Source organism: Danio rerio, chromosome 21, assembly GCF_052040795.2.
Source record: "Danio rerio strain M-AB ecotype USA chromosome 21, GRCz13ab, whole genome shotgun sequence".
Taxonomy (NCBI): domain Eukaryota; kingdom Metazoa; phylum Chordata; class Actinopteri; order Cypriniformes; family Danionidae; genus Danio; species Danio rerio.
This window is the reverse complement of record NC_141041.1, coordinates 34,702,501-34,720,386: the sequence shown is the minus strand read 5'-3', so window position 1 is coordinate 34,720,386 and position 17,886 is coordinate 34,702,501. Positions and strand designations below refer to the sequence as shown.

The 17,886-nt window shown below is 35.2% G+C and overlaps 1 protein-coding gene across 2 annotated transcripts in view; it reads left to right on the top strand.

Moving 5' to 3' along the window:
- The window catches only part of rap1gap2b (RAP1 GTPase activating protein 2b), a gene marked incomplete at its 5' end in the record, with an annotated part of 125,081 nt that overhangs the window by 93,040 nt on the left and 14,155 nt on the right, over positions 1–17,886 (top strand). For both annotated transcript variants that reach the window (NM_001423699.2, NM_001130656.3), the window contains 6 exon segments: positions 6,591–6,720; positions 6,908–7,063; positions 7,264–7,335; positions 9,983–10,069; positions 12,063–12,203; positions 15,193–15,342. In NM_001423699.2, coding sequence (NP_001410628.2) covers positions 6,591–6,720; positions 6,908–7,063; positions 7,264–7,335; positions 9,983–10,069; positions 12,063–12,203; positions 15,193–15,342 — 736 coding nt within the window.

The following is a 17,886-nucleotide window of genomic DNA, read 5'->3' as shown; positions in this document are numbered from 1 at the left end:
ATAGGCTGTAAAACAAACAGAAACGGTAAAACGTGATGACGTCAGTGATATGCAAATTGGCGTATGATGTATCCCCCCCCCCCCCCCCTCTTCATCAGGGGGCCCCGTCAGCGATCCCTGCAGGGGGGCCTCCGCATTTTGCGCTACGCCACTGGATTCAGTGAACCGAACACAAACAGTACATGACAGCCTGCTGTGACTGAACTAAACTTGAACAACTGCAGCGCGGGTGAACCGAGGGATTAAATGAGAGGATCTAGTGAAAAAACTTGAGTTTATTTTATAACAGAAAATCATAATGGAATTTAAATAAAGAAATGATGATTCAGTTGGGCTGCAAAACTTTACTGTAAGACATTTTTCAGATCATGGTGATGTTTTAACTGACTGAAATTACTATTGCTGACTACATAATGTTGAATCCAAACATTCGTGTTAAATATCTGAACTTCCCATTACTACTGTGTATCTAACCTCAGAAGCAGCCTTGCACACATATTGTACTTAAGGCTGCTATCTTGTGGGCTGTTGTATTTAAATTAGAGAATGGGTAGATGGTATTGGTAGATGATAGTGTTCAAGTGTTTGGCTGAGTTTTTGTTATACATTATTTATCCTGTTGATTTTGAATCTTGCACCCAACAAATATCCTTATTTATAAAAAAAATAAAACTAATACAAAAACTAATAAAAACTGAATTAAAACTAAGTCATTTCAAAATATAGAAACTAATAAAAACTAGTAAATCTGCCTTTTAAACTGATAAAAACTTATTGAGTTTGAAAACATAAAGTCAAAACGAAATAGAAACTAAAACTAATGAAAAATTCCAAACTATTATAACCTTGCTCCAGAGTAGGTTAACCCCACATTATGGTGCTATTTTTTTTCAGTGTGAAACTTATCATTGTTTGCTTGTTGCAGCTGGATCAAAAATTGAGCAGCAAGACTCATGCAATGCGAAAAGAATTGAGTGTTTTGGCTCTTAATCACAAAACACCCTCAGCTGATCAAGCTTGGGACTGTGTAACACACTTACCAATGTTGCCCAAATCCCAAATGGCACACAATAAATACACTGTGCACTTATGCACTATGTACTTATGCACTTATACACTCAACAGCATAGTATATGTATGTAGTGTCGTCCCAAATGGAACACTAATGTTTTTTTACTAAGTGGAAATTCAAACCGTTTCCCAGATAACGTTTGACAGTTGCCAAATCCGTGAAATAAATGACCAAACTACCAAATAATACTCCCAAGAGTATAACTGCATTCACCATCGGGAGGCGCTATAGTCACTCTTGTAGGAGAATTTTGTTTTCACAATCCAAAATAAATAAAGTAATCCAACAGGAGTGCCTGAAAGCTCTGCTCTATTCTGCTACGTGAGCAAAGCTGCGTCGTTTAGTGCATTAAGTGTCAAAAAGTCCACACTTCTTTTTAAAGGTTGAATTATTGCATCATCCGGGTAATTCATGTATTATTATTTAGAGTTTTTAGTGTGAATGCACTACTTACACTATTTATACCACAAAATAGCGTTTAATAGTGCATTAGTAAGCAATTTGGAATGCACCTAAAGACAATTTGGCAGCCGATGATGTGTCAGCAACAGTAGCAGGTTCCCTGACCACTATCCACTGGACCTGAAATCTGATGCCTACCTCCTTCAGGACCCGTGGAGGTAGTCACCAAGCCCCTGCAGCCCACTTGCACCCGGTATACCTTCTTTGTCCAGCCACGCTCCTTGGCTTCAGCTGCCAAGTTGGCATAGTTTCTTTCTTATAAAGGCTTTATTAATGGCCTCTTACCAGGGAACTGTTAATTCAACTATTATGACAGTCTGGCTGGATTTGCACGAGAGATCCAGTTCTGGGCACAGATTGGTGACTGCAATTTCACATGGGAAAGTGAGCCTGCGATTTAAATCAACTCACATCACCAAGTTCCTGGCTGCATTCAACTTGCCATTCTAGGAAACAAGGCCTACGCTTGCCTTCTCTCCCTGATGAAAGGACTGCATTTTTGCTAATTTATTTTCATTTATTGAAAATTAAGTTTGTTGATGATCTCTTTGTCTCTTTGTGCCACCAAGCACCCCAGTACCTGATTGCGGCACCACATGTACCTTCCCTGTGTCAGAATGTTCTTAGAACCCACCAGAATTTGTCTGTGGTTGGCAGGGGATGTGCACAGGTGGCAGGCTGGGTCTTGTCCAAACTACACCTGCAGATTTGTTGGGGAAGGCAGCACATCTTATCCGTCTCTATAACGACGAATAGCCTGTGTGTTTCCATGCTCTTTTCTTATCCGGTGGCCTTGTTGGGCTTTGGAGACTGCTCTGGCACATCTGTTTGCTTCTTCGGGACTGCTTCTTTTCTCCGCCACCAGATAATCCTATTCCTTTGGTGTAGCTTGTTGCCACATGGGTTTTGTTATTCCCAATCCATGTCCCCATCTGCTAAATCGGATGATTTCACAGTGCCTAAGGGCTGCCTTTGGATAACCATTTTCTTCCTGTTGCTAATGCAGGAGTAACATCTTTTACACATGGTTCAAGGATTCTTAAAGTGTTGTTTTGGCTCATTTATACCCCTCCATGAGGCCTGAAATTGGAAGAGAAAGAGCTCCTTTGCCATATAGCCCTACGGTATCTTGGCAGTACAATCCATTTTCTCTCTCCAGGTGCACCTTGGCATTAGATAATGTGAGCTCCATAGATGGAAATTGGTCACATAAGCGTCAGCTTTCCCAGAAGGGCTGTGTCATTTATTGTCTTGAGCCTGTTTGTCTCTTGCCTAAGTTTTTCTACCTGCTTTGAGTCGTAAAGGTCGGTGTTATACCATCATCCAAGGCTTTTAATGGGCTTTGCATGATCATTAGTTTGGGCTCTTCTGATTTACAGAACCTATCATTCGTGAGTCTGACTGACAATGTAGATACTCTGAGATTTAGCTGTTTTATTACCAACTGTTTGTTCATATCTTATTATGAACTCACATGACAGCAACTCAATACATGTAGGCATGTTGACATGGTCAAGATAATCTGCTGGAGTTCAAACCAAGCATTAAAATGGAGAACAAGATTTAAGTGACTTTGAAAGTGGTATGATTGTTGGAGCCATATTGGAAAATCGGAGTGTTTTAAAAGCTGCTGATCTACTTGGATGTTCACACACAACCGTCTTTATGGTTTATTGAGAATGTTGAGTGAAAATGCCAGCATAGGCTCATTTTGAAAATGTAGCCCCTATATACATTTCTGGAGATCGTGAATCATGCAGCCAAAAGTATGTTTGGCTGCATTTCCTTTTTAAAATGAAGGCTACCGGATGGTATGACGCCATTCCTTTTCACGCTTACCAGCCGACCGCTTACCCCTGTATAGACGTCTTTCCCACTGTTACCAGTTTGCCCAGTTGGCTTGCCATCTGTTGGCAGATTTGAGATGCAGAGAGGAGTTGACCATGACGATGGGGTTTGAGTCAGGCGAAAAACGGTTCCAGAAAGCAGGTAAGACATAAACAAAACCCAAAAAATAAAGTAAAAAAGTAAATAACAGGATGAGGATGTGGTCAAATATGAAAGCCTGGTAAAAATAGGTAAAGGCTTTTCTTTTCTTTTTCTTGGTTGAGTTTAGGGAAGGAGGAGGGTGGGTTAGTCGATTGGTGAGTCAGTCAGTCAGTCAACAGCGGCCTCTGGTGGATTTACGTGAGAACAGCAGGTGCGAATGGCACTCGTGAGAGAAATTTGAGATCTGAAAAAGCATACACAGCAGCCTCTGTTGGATTCGCAACAACAAAAGCTGCAAAAAAGTAGCTCTTGGGGCGTATTTGGCAATCTCCAGAAATATTTATAGGGGTATGTATTCAGAATGAGCCTGGGTTGGAAAAATGCCTTGTTGATGATCGAGATCAGAGGAGAATGATTAATTCTAAATAAATTATTTTGAATAAATGATAGAAAACTTAGCTGATAAACAAATAAACAAATAAATAAATAAATAATCATTAATTAGAACCAAGGTCTGTGAAAAAAAATAGCATTTTTGAACACACAACAGGAAGATAACCAATAACAATAGTACACTGAGGCTACAACACTGGCTGAACAACACTGGACAACGGAAGACTGGAAAAAGTTTGACTTGTCTCATAAGTATTAATTTCTGCAGTGAATTTTGTATGGTCAGGTCAGAATATGTCAAAAACACCCTGAAAGAGTGGATATATCCTGCCTTGTGTCAGCGGTTCAGGTTATGGTGGTGTAATCGTCTGGAGGAATTTTTCTAAGCACTCTTTTGGCCTCTTAGTACTAGCTGAGAACCGTTTCAGATGTTGTTACAATAGCTTCTTAAACATGACAGTAAGCACCAAACTTTAATGGATCCCATATACAGTATACCTCAATCTAATAGAGCAGCTTAGAGATTCACATCATGGATCTTCATCATATCAACAACTGATGCTCTATATCAATGTGGACCAAAATCTCAGAGTAACGTTTCCATTACCTTGCTTAATCTATCCCCCAAAAAATCATCATTTCAATAAAGTCTAACACAGTATTAGCATGGTGTACCTAGTTAAGTTGATGATAAGAGTATTTTTTTTACCTTAAAGGCACAGTATGTAATTTTCACCACTAGATGGCACATATTCACAACAGACAAAGGTGTATTTTGACGGTGCTGTCACTAAGTGTGGAATCCTTGGGGCCAAGCACCGAAAAACTCGTCCTAGTCCGATTTTCACCAAAATTGAATGACATTATCCACAGGCCATGTTGACCAAAAGTTATTGAATTCAAGTTGATTACATGTACTGTTTTCAATTAACTTGTGAACAAATTTAACAAAGAGCTTGCAAAAATTGGCGTGAGGTGTTATCTCCTAACGTATTCACACCAAACTTGGTGTGTGTTATCACAAACATGGTCTAAAATGAGCTGCAGTGTTTCGGTGCACTGCCCCCTAGTGGTCAGGAGATACAAAAAATAGTTTTTTTTTTTTTGCTTATAACTTCTCAACTTTTTGTCCAAAATTCATAAAATGAATTCGAATGATGTCTGATTTTCCTAGGTTAGCTATTTTGGCTGTCGGCCATTTTGAATTATGTCAAAAATAGCTATTTTTACGGACATATTTGTGAATTGTTATTAAAGTCAGTATGTGTTTTTGGGCTTTTGCCCTGAATGTGCTAAAAAAGTTTCAGCACCTTCTTTTTCAAACTCCGCCTACATCGTTTAATTGATTTGCACCAAATCTGACTCAATCATCTTCAGATCATACTGACAAAAAAAAATTGAATTTGTGTCAATAGGTGTAACGTTTTTTGTTTACTACAATGACAAATGTGATGGCAAGATACCAAACTACATCTGAGGCTGTATCTCTTAGATATGTCATTGTCGCCTCACACTGACCCCACCATAAAAATTTGGTGACAGCGCCATCTATGGGTAAAGAATTATAAGACATTCATTAGCATTATTAATGGAACTTAAATGTGGTAATACCTTTTGACTGCATATGCTTATTTTGATGGAATTTCTCTCAAATTATTCCTTGGGTCATGCCGATAACACAGATACAAAATGTTCCATAATCTGCCAAACTTCCTGTCCACCGTTATGATTTTGTTCAAACCATTCTTTTTTTAACTCCACCATTGGTCCAGTCTTCACCAAATTTGACTCGGATTATCTTCAGATCATGAAGACCAAAAGTTATTGAATTTTTTGGGCATTATGGAGTTATGGAATTTAAAAGTTTGTAGTTGTTATCTTCAATACATCTTACAGGACTCCTGCAGAAATCATGTTCATGGATGAGCTAAAGTTTTCAAAACTCATCATCATGGTTGTATGAAGCAGAGTAAGGCTAAAGTTGGTTGAAGCGAAAGGATCTGCATGAAAGCAGTGAAGCTTTTCTTATACCACAGTCCACCACTTCCAGTTCTACTGCTTGTAATCATGTGAAGCTGCAGCACTGTTTTATCATACTGAGTGCATTTTAGAGTATTGTTTTAATGCTGTGGTGTTTTCCTGTTTTCCATATAACCAAACCAGAAATGAAGGGTGTCTTCAACATGGAGACACAGGACACAGCCTATGTCACTAGTTAAAACTGATTATATCTCTGGATTAGAATTTTTTTTTTAAACATTTGGGATAGTGTATATTTCATAAGTCACCAAAATATACAGTATAACACTGTTCTAGTTGTCAATTTGAGCTGTCAACTTTTTTACAGTGTAGTTTTTGTAAAATTTGAAGGAAAAGACTTACGTTATTTGCCTTTAATGAAGTACTGTCAACCAGAGGAGATAAAAATGTAAATTTATATATTTTTTCTCTGTTTAGTGGCTTTTTTGCTTTTATTAGTTGAAAAACGCATCTGTTTTAATCATTATTTTAGTGTAAAATATGGCATTTCTAATTTGCTTTATTCATTTTTTTAACTATAGTTTTTTTTTTTTAGTGTGTGATTTCTCCACAAAGAATCATTAAATTAGTTGTTTCATCAGCTTACTCTTGTATATTTCATACCTCATTTTCCCACTCCTGATCTTCTATTCAGGTTTCGAGGGGGGTTGGATGTGTCTCACGGTCAGACGGGTTCTCAGTCGGTCTACACTGTGTTTAAAGGACAGGAACTAATGTTTCACATCTCCACCAAGCTACCATATATTGAGGGAGACACGCAGCAGGTGCTCACTGAAATTGACATTTTCATAAGTAAATCCACCATAGGGCTGTAAAAAATTATTTTTCGAAGTCATAAATAAAACTTTAAGTCTTTATTACATTTTTCTGTGTGAAAATAGATTTTATGTCAATTTTTTCTAACTTTAGAGATAAAACGTGACTCTATTCTTTATCCTGTAAATGCTCTAGCTCCAAAGGAAGCGTCACATTGGGAATGACATTGTGGCTGCAGTTTTTCAGGAGGAGGCCACACCTTTTGTGCCTGACATGATCGCTTCCAATTTCCTCCACGCTTACATTCTCGTTCAGGTGGAGAACTCTGGAACAGATGAAGCCACATACAAGGTAAATCATCAAAATTTATTTTGTAAAATATCTGGGTAAAAGGTTTTAATAAATACAAGATTGTATAATTTGTTTATTTTTTCAATGGGGAGTGTAATTTTTACTTTTTGATTTTATTAGACCAACTTGTCATTTTAATTAAAGAATCTAATCATGTCACTCTTTTCATTGTAATTGGAAGTTGTGATCATATGATGCAGGTGTCTATCACAGCACGTGAAGATGTGCCGCAGTTTGGCCCTCCGCTTCCTAATCCGCCTATTTTCAAAAAGGTAAACAAGACAGTGTCCCACTACTGCTGCTAAAATCTAATCATGCTTCAGATTATCATTAAAATTATATATTTATGTGGGGGAAATGCAAAAGAAATCAAGACTTTTTTATACTATTTACTTCATTTGCTTATAAAAATTTTTTAAAATACAATACTTACCACACCGGATAATCTTCTTCTTTTTAAAGGAATAAATCAGACAGATTTAATGCTTAAAAGCTAATGCTTAAAATAAAAAACAAGTATCATCTTTGAAAATAATAACAATTTTTTTAAAGAAACCTTGAAAATGAAGACTTAATAATTAATGCATTATTGCTCAAGTAAACTGAGCTTGTTTTAAATTTCCCTTGTGATAAAAATCGATCTTTTATTATAAACTGTTAATTATATACAATGTACCCAAAGAAAATAACAAACAGGGTTTGTACAGGGGCTGGAAATCCTTAAATGTTTTAAAATTTTAATCTTGTGTCTGCAAAGATTGAAAAATGTTCAGATTTTGGTGCTTGAGATTTCTTGAAAATTTAAGTGTTGCGTTCATAATAAATCATCTTAATTATTATTTCATTTAAAATAAGTCTTTTAAGAGGGTGCCCCTATTTCTGTGTATGTTTTGAGGAATATGAACCATATTTTTTCATACTTTTGACAGTGTTTGTAAAGTAGACATCATATTTTAAAGTAGAATGTGCAGTTTGGTTGTATTTGATCAGAATTTAGCCTCTCAAAAAGCATGTAAACAATTTTACATGTGGATTGCTGTAGCAAAGTAATGCTTTACAGCTTTAATGGGTATCCTTGTATCCTTCTTGCAAATGAATAAATAACTGTTGCTCAGTAACATCTATCAAAACTCAGTCACCAGCATCTAGAAATTGTAAGCTTTCAAATGATATGCTTTCTGTTCAGACTACATTTAAAAATTGAACCGCAAATAATCCCACAGTCTATGGGTTATGTGGTTCCTAGTTATTTGGTGAACTATTTTCAAATGGTGAGGCAGCAGCATTCGTACAGTACTAGAGGTTGGGATTTTAATCTTTGTTTATTTAAATTTAAAAGTCTAGTGGGAAAAATATGTTTTTACATACAAGTGCAATTTTGTGGAACAAACCACCAAAATCGATCCAGGAAATAAAAGATTTAAGGAGGTTCAAAAAAGCTATCAAAAGATGGTTGTTTGATGAGGATAATTAGTTTTCATAATGGACGAGGATGTTTTATTTTATATGTTACTTGATTGTGAACAGGGCTACGGCTGGAAGGCCATTAGCTGCATAGAACATAAGCTGGATGAGTTGACGGTTTATTCCGCTGTGGCTACCCCTGATTGATAGAGGGACTAAGCCGAAAAGAAAAATGAATTTGTGAATTATTTTGTTCCTGTATTAAAATGTGTGAGGTACTGTTTGTTTTATGCATCATCTGTATTTTGAAGCCATACTTTGTTTTATTTAACAGCGAGGACCACAATGGAAAGAAGCCCAGGGCTTTATTGTATTTTTTATCCTGGACAGTTTTTATTTCAAAGTGTATGGGATACTTGTATTTTTGTACAGCTTGTCTAAATAAAATTCAATTCAATTCACAGTTTTAAGGGTGACAGTAATTGAATTTTAAATCTTCAAGTCTTCCTACGTAACCAAAATAAAAAAAACTAAAACAACTGTAAAATATGCATTAAGAAGACATATTTCATCTTTCCGATTATATATAATTTGTCACAATTGAATTAAAATTTAATTGCAATATAGTGAAGTAAATTTCAGTGTCCTTCTGTCAGGATGTTGATCAATGGGTTAATGACATTAGATGATAAACTAAGTGCATTTATACTTTCAATTTAAAATTGCCAATAGTTAGAAAAACATTCTAATGCATGTTTTGCCTGAGTTTTTGCATTTACACAGTTTTGACCACCGGGTGTCCCTGGCATATGCTGTTTTGAACACTTCAATTCATTTTACGAATCAATCGATTCAATTGTTTTGAAGCTTTGAAAAGCTTAATTTCTGTCATCACTTGTTTTCATGTGTATTATTTAGTATTTTAGTCCTGTCTTCCTGTTTCCCATCCTGTGCTGCTTTGTTCTTGTATCATGTTTTCTTTAGTTGCTTTGGTCATATGTCTCATTGGTTGACTCAGGACACGTGCTCTCGTGTTTGTTATAGCCCTCATGTTTCCTTTGTTCCCTGTCTGTTTTTGAAATTATGTCAGGTTTTCAAGTTCATGGTTTTTATCTAGTCGAGTAATGTAAAGTCATGTTTTTGTTAAGTCTGTTTTTTTTTATATACTGCACTTTGGTTTAAAAGCTTGCCTCAATGAACTATGCATTACAATACGATTATCATTGTGGGAAAAACATTTAATAATGTAATTTTGATTACCAAATATTGAGTTTAGAAGTTAGAATTTAAGAATTTAAGATGACTTTGAGGATGAGGCAATGCTTTTACAAGAAATCAAAGCAAAGACTGGTTAAGAAAATGATCTTTTGCTGCGCAGACTGTTTGTTATCACCTTACCGTCTTTCTGAAGGTCATATTTGCTTATATTACAGGCAGGATTTTGTCAGGTCATTGTCTTTTAAGGCTGCTCTGGCATCTTTCTCATATCTTCCCTGTCATTCTACTCTCTCTTAGGGTCCAGAATTCAGAGAGTTTCTGCTGACCAAGCTGATCAATGCAGAGTTGGCTTGTTACAGGTCAAACCGATTCGCCAAGCTTGAGGTGAGGAAACAAAAGAGTATCCTTTATTAGTGCATTACTGTAAGGATGAGCTGAAAAAGCTTGACACATTTCTGCTTCGGCACAAGCTCTGAATGCTTAATCCTGATGTTGTACTGGGGGTCTCAGAGACACAAGGGCCATTTAATAGCTTGAAATAAATAGGCTGATTAGTCTTTTGCTAATCATTTGAGAACTAAATGTTAACCAGACATGAAAACATGACTTCAAACAAGCCTTGGTTAAAAATGTTCATTATATTTAGGGTCATATAATTTATATAAAACCATGCATAAATACAATGAATTTTAATTATGTGACCTTGGAACACAAAACCAATAATAAGGGTTGTTTTCTTTGGAAATATAGATTTAGAGATCACCAGTTGAGGTCAAAATTATTAGCTCTCCTGTTAACTTTTTTCCCCCAAGCTCTGCTTAATGGATTTGTCAACACATTTCCAAACGTAATAGATTGTTTTGTAGACAGTCAAAAAATATTGCTTAAAAAATTAACAACTCCTTTATTCTAGTCAAAATAAAACAAAGAAGACTTTTTTTAGAAGAAAAAATATTGTAGGAAATACTGTAAAAATTCCTTGCTATGTTAATTATCATGTGGGAAATATTTGGAAATCAGAAAACAATTCAAAGGAGCGCTAATAATGTACACTTCAAATGAATATGTCATCTAAAAGGTGGATAATTAAATATAGTTTGTTAGGATAGGAAATATTTGGGTAAGATATTGGTTATTCCTACAAATATGCCTGTGCAACATAGATTTAAAAATTAATTAGTTATTTAAATGTAATTACTAAAAAAAAGGAGGTTGTTTTTTTGCAGTTACACTACCATTCAACATTTTGAAGACAGTCATTTTTTCTTTTTTGTGTACAAATGCTTATGCTCACCAAGGCTGCATTTATTCTATGAAACGTTCTGTAAAAACAGCAATATTTAGCAATATTATTAGACTTTAAAATTTTTTTTTTGTTTTAAAATATTTTAAAATCTTAATTTTTCTCTTCTCTGATGCAAAGTTAAATTTTCAGAACCATTACTCCAGTCTTTAATCTAACATGAACTATCAGAATCAATAAAAAACTATGCCAGGTTTAATATATAAAAAAATACAGCTGAAGTCAGAATTATTAGCCCCCCTGTTAATTTAAGAAGAGAAGATTTTTTCAGCACATTTCTAAAAATAATAGTTTTAATAACTTATTTCTAATAACTGATTTATTTTATCTTTGCCATGATGACAGTAAATAATATTTGACTAGATATTTTTCAAGACACTTCTATACAGCTTAAACTGACACTTAAAGGCTTAACTTGGGTAATTAGGTTAACTAGGTATGTTAGGGTAATAAGGCAAGTTATTGTATAATGATGGTTTGTTCTGTAGACCATTGAAAATATATATAGCTTAAAGGGGCTAATAATTTTTAACCTTAAAATGGGTTTTAAAAAATTAAAAACTGCTTTTATTCTGGCCGAATTTTTGAATAAGATTTGAGTCATTTTTTACTTTTATTTAATGCTCAAACATTGTAAAAGCCTTTTACAATTTTTTATGTGTTGGCTACTTGGTGTTAGATGGCAGGCTTTTCTCTTTCTCTTTTTCTTTCTCTCTCTCTCTCTCTCTCTCTCTCTCTTCTTTCAAAATCCATGTGTCTTTTATATATATTGAACCTGACATAAGCAAGTTTTTTTTTGCATGTTGTTTATTTACCTGTTGTATTATTCTTTTTTGGAGATGTGTATGTTGATGCCAAAGAAATGGAGGAAAAAGACACCAAACTTCCCAGTGCAAACTCTGATTTGAAATGTTTCAGGCATTTTCAATTAATAAAACCTTCAGCATTTATTTGAACAGGAAATCTTTATTTTATGCATCTTTATTGTTAAAAATTACCCAATACCTTCACTTGGGTAAAATCAAGTCATTCTCTACAGAACAGATGATAATAAAGCTTATGTTTGTGTGCTAGGAGAGAACCCGAACAGAACTGCTGGATAACCTTCATAATGAGCTACACAAGCGCACGCAGTCAATGCTGGGACATCCGCTAAACCCAGATGAAGAGAGGATGGAGAATGGAGGACATGGAGGAATACTGGAGTCCATTAAGGTATAAAGTCTGCCCCCGCCACAGTCTCACTTTGTTCATTTATCCACAGTTTTCAAAGGAGATTGATGCTTGAATCACTTTATTTAAGAATTTAATACTTGTGCTTTGTTTGTGCGCTCTCTCTCTCCCTCTCTCTCTCTCTCTCTTTTTCTCTCAGCACTTTCTTCTTGCACTTCAATGCACAGACTAAATAAATGTCAAATAATGTAAGAATCCCTCTAAAGTATTGACCTTACTCTTGACATATGAGCGGGCGCAGCCATTGGAATTTTTTTGGCTCCAGCTTTCCAGTCTCATTCCCATCTATTAATTTTTAGGCGTTAAAAACAGATTGTTTTGCTGCGTGATGTTGCAAACTGATATTTTTATTATATTATTCTCCTTTTTTATGTATAGTCATGAACACACTTGTTTATAGTGCAAGTAGTTTTACCATTTTCTGCCGTTTATTATTCTTAGTTATTTCTCCCATAGGCTTTAGAACAGAGATGTCCAAACTTGGACCCGGGGGCCAAAGTTTGCCCAAGGTGACCTTTGATTTGGCCCACCATTTCATCTGAGAAGAGAGGGAGAATTTTGCAAAGGGTTGGGGTTAATACCTTTAATGCACATTGTCATTTATAATTTAACGTAACCTTGGTTTATATTATTGTTAAGCTACAAAACAGCAAATATTTCTATCCAATGTTGTAAATTGCATTTTTCTTATGCACATATTGTTGCTCAACTTATAGACCACAATTCAGATGTCCTCAGTAAGCAAATCAAGGCAAAGGCAGCTTGGCTAGTGTATTTGGCATTAACCTCCATTGTGTTATAAATTGAATTGTTGTCATTATAATAGGGCTTAATAAGAATAAAGTAATGTTTTCCTTTTTATTTTATTTCCTTTTACTTTTTAATTACCCATGACAACATTGTAATACAGTTGGATATACATATCTTGGGCCCACTGCCCTCAATCGAGTTTGGATTTTGGCCTTTCATAAGAAAAAGTTTGGGCACCCCTGTTTTAGAAGATCTAAAACAATCGCAAAATTGAGCACACATCCACATTGAAGAATAAGGTCAAAACAGTTGAGGGAGAAGTTTCTTAAGGTGACATTAGCCTGATAAGCCTGTTGTCATTATTAACATTAATCAACGACAAAAGACAAAATCACAGTTAGACCTGCCTATATTATCTGTATTGTTCTGTTGAGTTTGTTTTAGTTGTGATTTACATATTTTTGTTACTGACTGTACACTTGCACTGTAAAGAATGCAGGGTTAGATTAAGTCGATTAAGTTAACTACAGTATTTTTACAAATGTATGTAAACTGAACATAAAAGTTGTCCCCAAAAAACCTAAGAATTGTATTGTTTCAACTAATTTTAGGAAGCAATAAAGTTATAACTTGATATAGGTTAGGATAGCAGTTTCTTCTCTAATACTAGAACTGGAAATAAGAACTGTGAAACATATTTAAAAGCTTCGTACTTTTGTTTTTCCCAGCGGTGCTTGTGAAAAATTTGGCAGGGCAAGCAAAAACTTTAACAAACAGTCCAACAAATGAAGAAAAAACTGTCAATGTTAGTGGGTAGGGTAAGGAGCAAGGACTCAAATGCAGACTAAAAAATGGGTTCTTTAATTCTAAAATAAAACAAAAGGCAACAAAAACTATCCGAGGGGGGAAACATTACTAAAACACAGCTGGCCAGCTGGCTGCGATCAGGGCTGGAACAAGACAGGATAAACAATGTGTGAAGAACTGGCACAGAACAGCAGACAAGAGGAGACTATAAAGAGAAAGAATTAACAAACAAACAGGTGAACTGAATAAACTAATAATGGGTTACCAGGAGGGTGGAACTAGACAATAGACAAGAGAACACATGACACAAAGACAACAAAAGCCATGCGCTAACGGAAAAACAGGACCAGAACACGCAGCCAAGGAGAAAATCCATTAACTGCGTGTTCACATGAAACACAACACTAAAGCACATGGTGCATGTAAACGAGAAACGAGACATGACATGACTAGTGTCTGGACTCTGCCACCTAAACAAGAAATAAAGACCGAAGTGGCAGAATCCTGACAAATAAAGCTTAAATGTTGTTATTTTAATTAATTCTCTGTTAGTATTTATCAGTGGTAGCAAAAAATGATTTTGTGTATCATTATTATTTTAGGGATTATATCGAAGTTAAAAATTCCAGTTTCGTGACAATACTAGTGTAAGCTGAAAGTTTATGTAAGTTAGGCTTTAAGAATTGTTGGAATTAAGAACTGTGAAATTTATTAGAATGTTGCACATTTCAAAACAATGAAAAAAAGCAAGTATTTTTATTTGATTTGTTTTAGTTTTTTTCAGCTGGGATGGTAAAAAGCAATGAAAATCTGAAGAATCTTTGGCGCCAGTTAATCATGAAGTGATGATTTAGTTTGAATGGAAACACCTCTTCATTTGCACGTCTTTTATGCGATATTCCAGTTTTGCGCATAAATTTAATTCACATTTTTGAATGGAAACCTCGCTAACGGTTACAGGTTTTCTTCAAAATATGTTCTCAAGTGTTATAAAGAAACTCATGATACAATAAACGTTGCTGCTTGTGCAATCTACTTATTTAAAATAAGTATAAACAACAGAATTATTAATTTAACCTAATTGTTTCATGTTCAGTCTACCTTAATGTGTAAAAATGATTAAGTTAGCTTGATCAATTTGTGTTGGGAAAACACAAAGCAATTGTGTGGAACCCAGCATTTTTTACATTGTAGTGTGAAATCATTCAATTTTGGGGGAGAACTGTCCCTTCCCTGTTGTATGCTGTGGCAATATTTACAAGCGGTATCCAAAATGGTATCATCATACATCAATACTTTTTAAGGTATCATATGAAAGTTAGGAATTCCAGTATCGTGACAACACTAATCTAAAATAACATGTCATTTCAGTTCTTCTAAATGTGTGTGTGTGTGTTTTTTATTTGTGTGTCAGCGGGCGATGCGTGTGCGCAGTCACTCAATGGAGACGATGGTGGGCACCCACAAACATGGCCGCTGTTCTCCAGCAGCAGGAGCAGGAGTTCCTACAAGCCTGAGCGGAGTCAGTCTGACGCACAGCAGCTCTGAGGCCGCAAAAAACTCAGTGAGCATCTTATTACATTCACACAGATAAACCACATCTGAACAGCTAAATTAATATGGGAACGGGCAGCCTCAGTGTAATAACATTGGGGGTCGCTTTAATTATCTGGTTATGCTTTATTTTGATGGTTTCCCAACAGACTTTCTACTGACTTTGCAACTATGTCAACTTACTCTAGCTAACAATTACTCTAATGACTGAAAGCAGACATGTTCAGTGCTTTCACTAATATTGGTGCCCTTAGTATATGAGCAAATAAGGTTGGGGAAGGCGAGGCAGGGGCGTAGTAGGTAGTGCTGTCGCCTCACAGCAAGAAGGTCGCTGGGTTGCTGGTTCGAACCTCGGCTCAGTCGGCGTTTCTGTGTGGAGTTTGCATGTTCTCCCTCCTCCGGGTGCTCCAGTTTCCCCCAAAGACATGCGGTACAGGTGAATTGGGTAGGCTAAATTGTCTGTAGTGTATGAGTGTGTGTGTGTGTGAATGTGTGTGTGGATGATTCCCAGAGATGGGTTGCGGCTGGAAGGGCATCCGCTGCGTAAAAACTTGCTGGATAAATTGGCGGTTCATTCTGCTGTGGCGACCCCGAATTAATAAAGGGACTAAGCCGACAAGAAAATGAATGAATGAAAGGTTGGGAATTCATTGTTTGTTTTTGGAGAAGACTTTCTGGTGATATTGGTCACGTCGGATTGTTGCCGGTTTTACCCATTTTTATGAATGGCTGATAGAGTTTTGTTTGTTTTCTTACATGTACTAAAAATATTCAGTATTAATGGGATTATACACTGTAATAACCAATTAGTTAATCAAAAAATTGTAAGTAAACCTCTTTTAACTTGAAACTGTTGAGTTTTTTTTTTTTTTAATAATATGCACATAGTTTATTTAGGTAATTTTATGGCAATGACTTTACTCACTTTTTTTGTAAATTGCTTTTTATTCAATTCAATTCAATCTAAGTTTATTTGTATAGCACTTTTTTACATAATTACAATTTCAAAGCTGTTATAGAAAAAGTGCACGTTATAACATTACAATCAATATCGGTTTGTTTTAAATTAGCTTTAATTGGGTTTAGAATTTTTTATTTTATTATTATTTTGTCTATGTATATATTACATTTTCAGTTAAGTTAAACGATCATTGCAATAATTAAGAAAAATGTGTGTTAAGACTAATAATGCTTAAAACTTTAAGCATATTGCTTATCATTTTTACAGTGTACTTGAGAAACATTTTGCTCATACACTGTAAAACCCAACAGTCCACTTTATCAAATGAAATGAGTGTAGTTAACTCAAAATTGACTGAAAGATTTCTACTCATTTAAAAAGAGTTTTGAACTCAGTGTTGAAGGTAATGAGTTAATTAAATACCTCATTACTTCAACTTAAATGGAGTAAGTTTACAGTACTCATGTATATTAGTTTTTAACTCAAATGGTTTGTAACAATCGTTTTCCTCAAACGGTTTGAGTTGCCTTAACTTATTGTTATTTTACAGTGTTTAATTGGTTCGAGGTCTCTTCATTTATTAGGTTTTACAGTACTCAGTCGGTTTGAGTTCTCTTCATTTATTGGGCTTTACTGTGCTCATATTGCTTCATTTACTCAAATGGATTAAGTTCACAGTACCTGTTAGGGTTAGTTTTTGCACTTAAATGGTTTGTTGCAATCGGTTTCCTCAAATGGTTTGAGTTACCTTAATTCTTTAGGTTTTAAAGTGTATGAATTCATAGGGGCACTAGTAGTTGTGGCACTGCTGTTTTATTTTATTTTTTTCTTTATGAGCAACATTTTTTTGATAATTTTGTTAAAATATTTGTTATAGCTTTTCTCAATTGCTTTGGCACATTTTTCGAAACAGACTTAACATTCTCTAAATTGTGAGTGCAAATCTCAAAACTGTTTGCTGGAATTGCAGAATTTGTCTGCAAAATGTAGTTACTCACACAAAACATTTCTTTCATGCTTCAAAACCTAGTTATTATGTCAGTAATTTGGCCAAGGCCACCAAAACATTAAGTGTATTTGTCATCATGTGAACCACACTGCTCCAAACCATTAGTTGTTTTTTCACCATGACAGTCAGCCATGGACATTTCTGATATGTGTTGGGAGGAGTCAATAGTACATTGAAAAAATATATGATCTTTTGTTTTTACAGTACATTTATTTGTGTACAAATGTATTACATGCAAGGTGAAATCCTGCTTGTCCAACTACTGTATTGTATATTTTAGATTTTTATGTTACCACAAATACTTAACAAAAACTACAAAATAAAATCCATGAAAAAAAATTGTTTCTGGTGCTCTTGTTGGCCTTACTAGAGATTACATATTTTCCAATTGCTCTTCCACAAGCATGTTACTGGTTCAGGATTGTGAATGTAGCGATTGTGCTGTGGGCAATCTATGCTACCAAACCTGATTGATAAATAGATAATGCAAATTGTATTGCAGCAAAAGGTCATTTACCAATTTAGCAGACATTACAAACAATGTCAATATCAGATATTTATGGTGTAAACATGCGTATACAAAT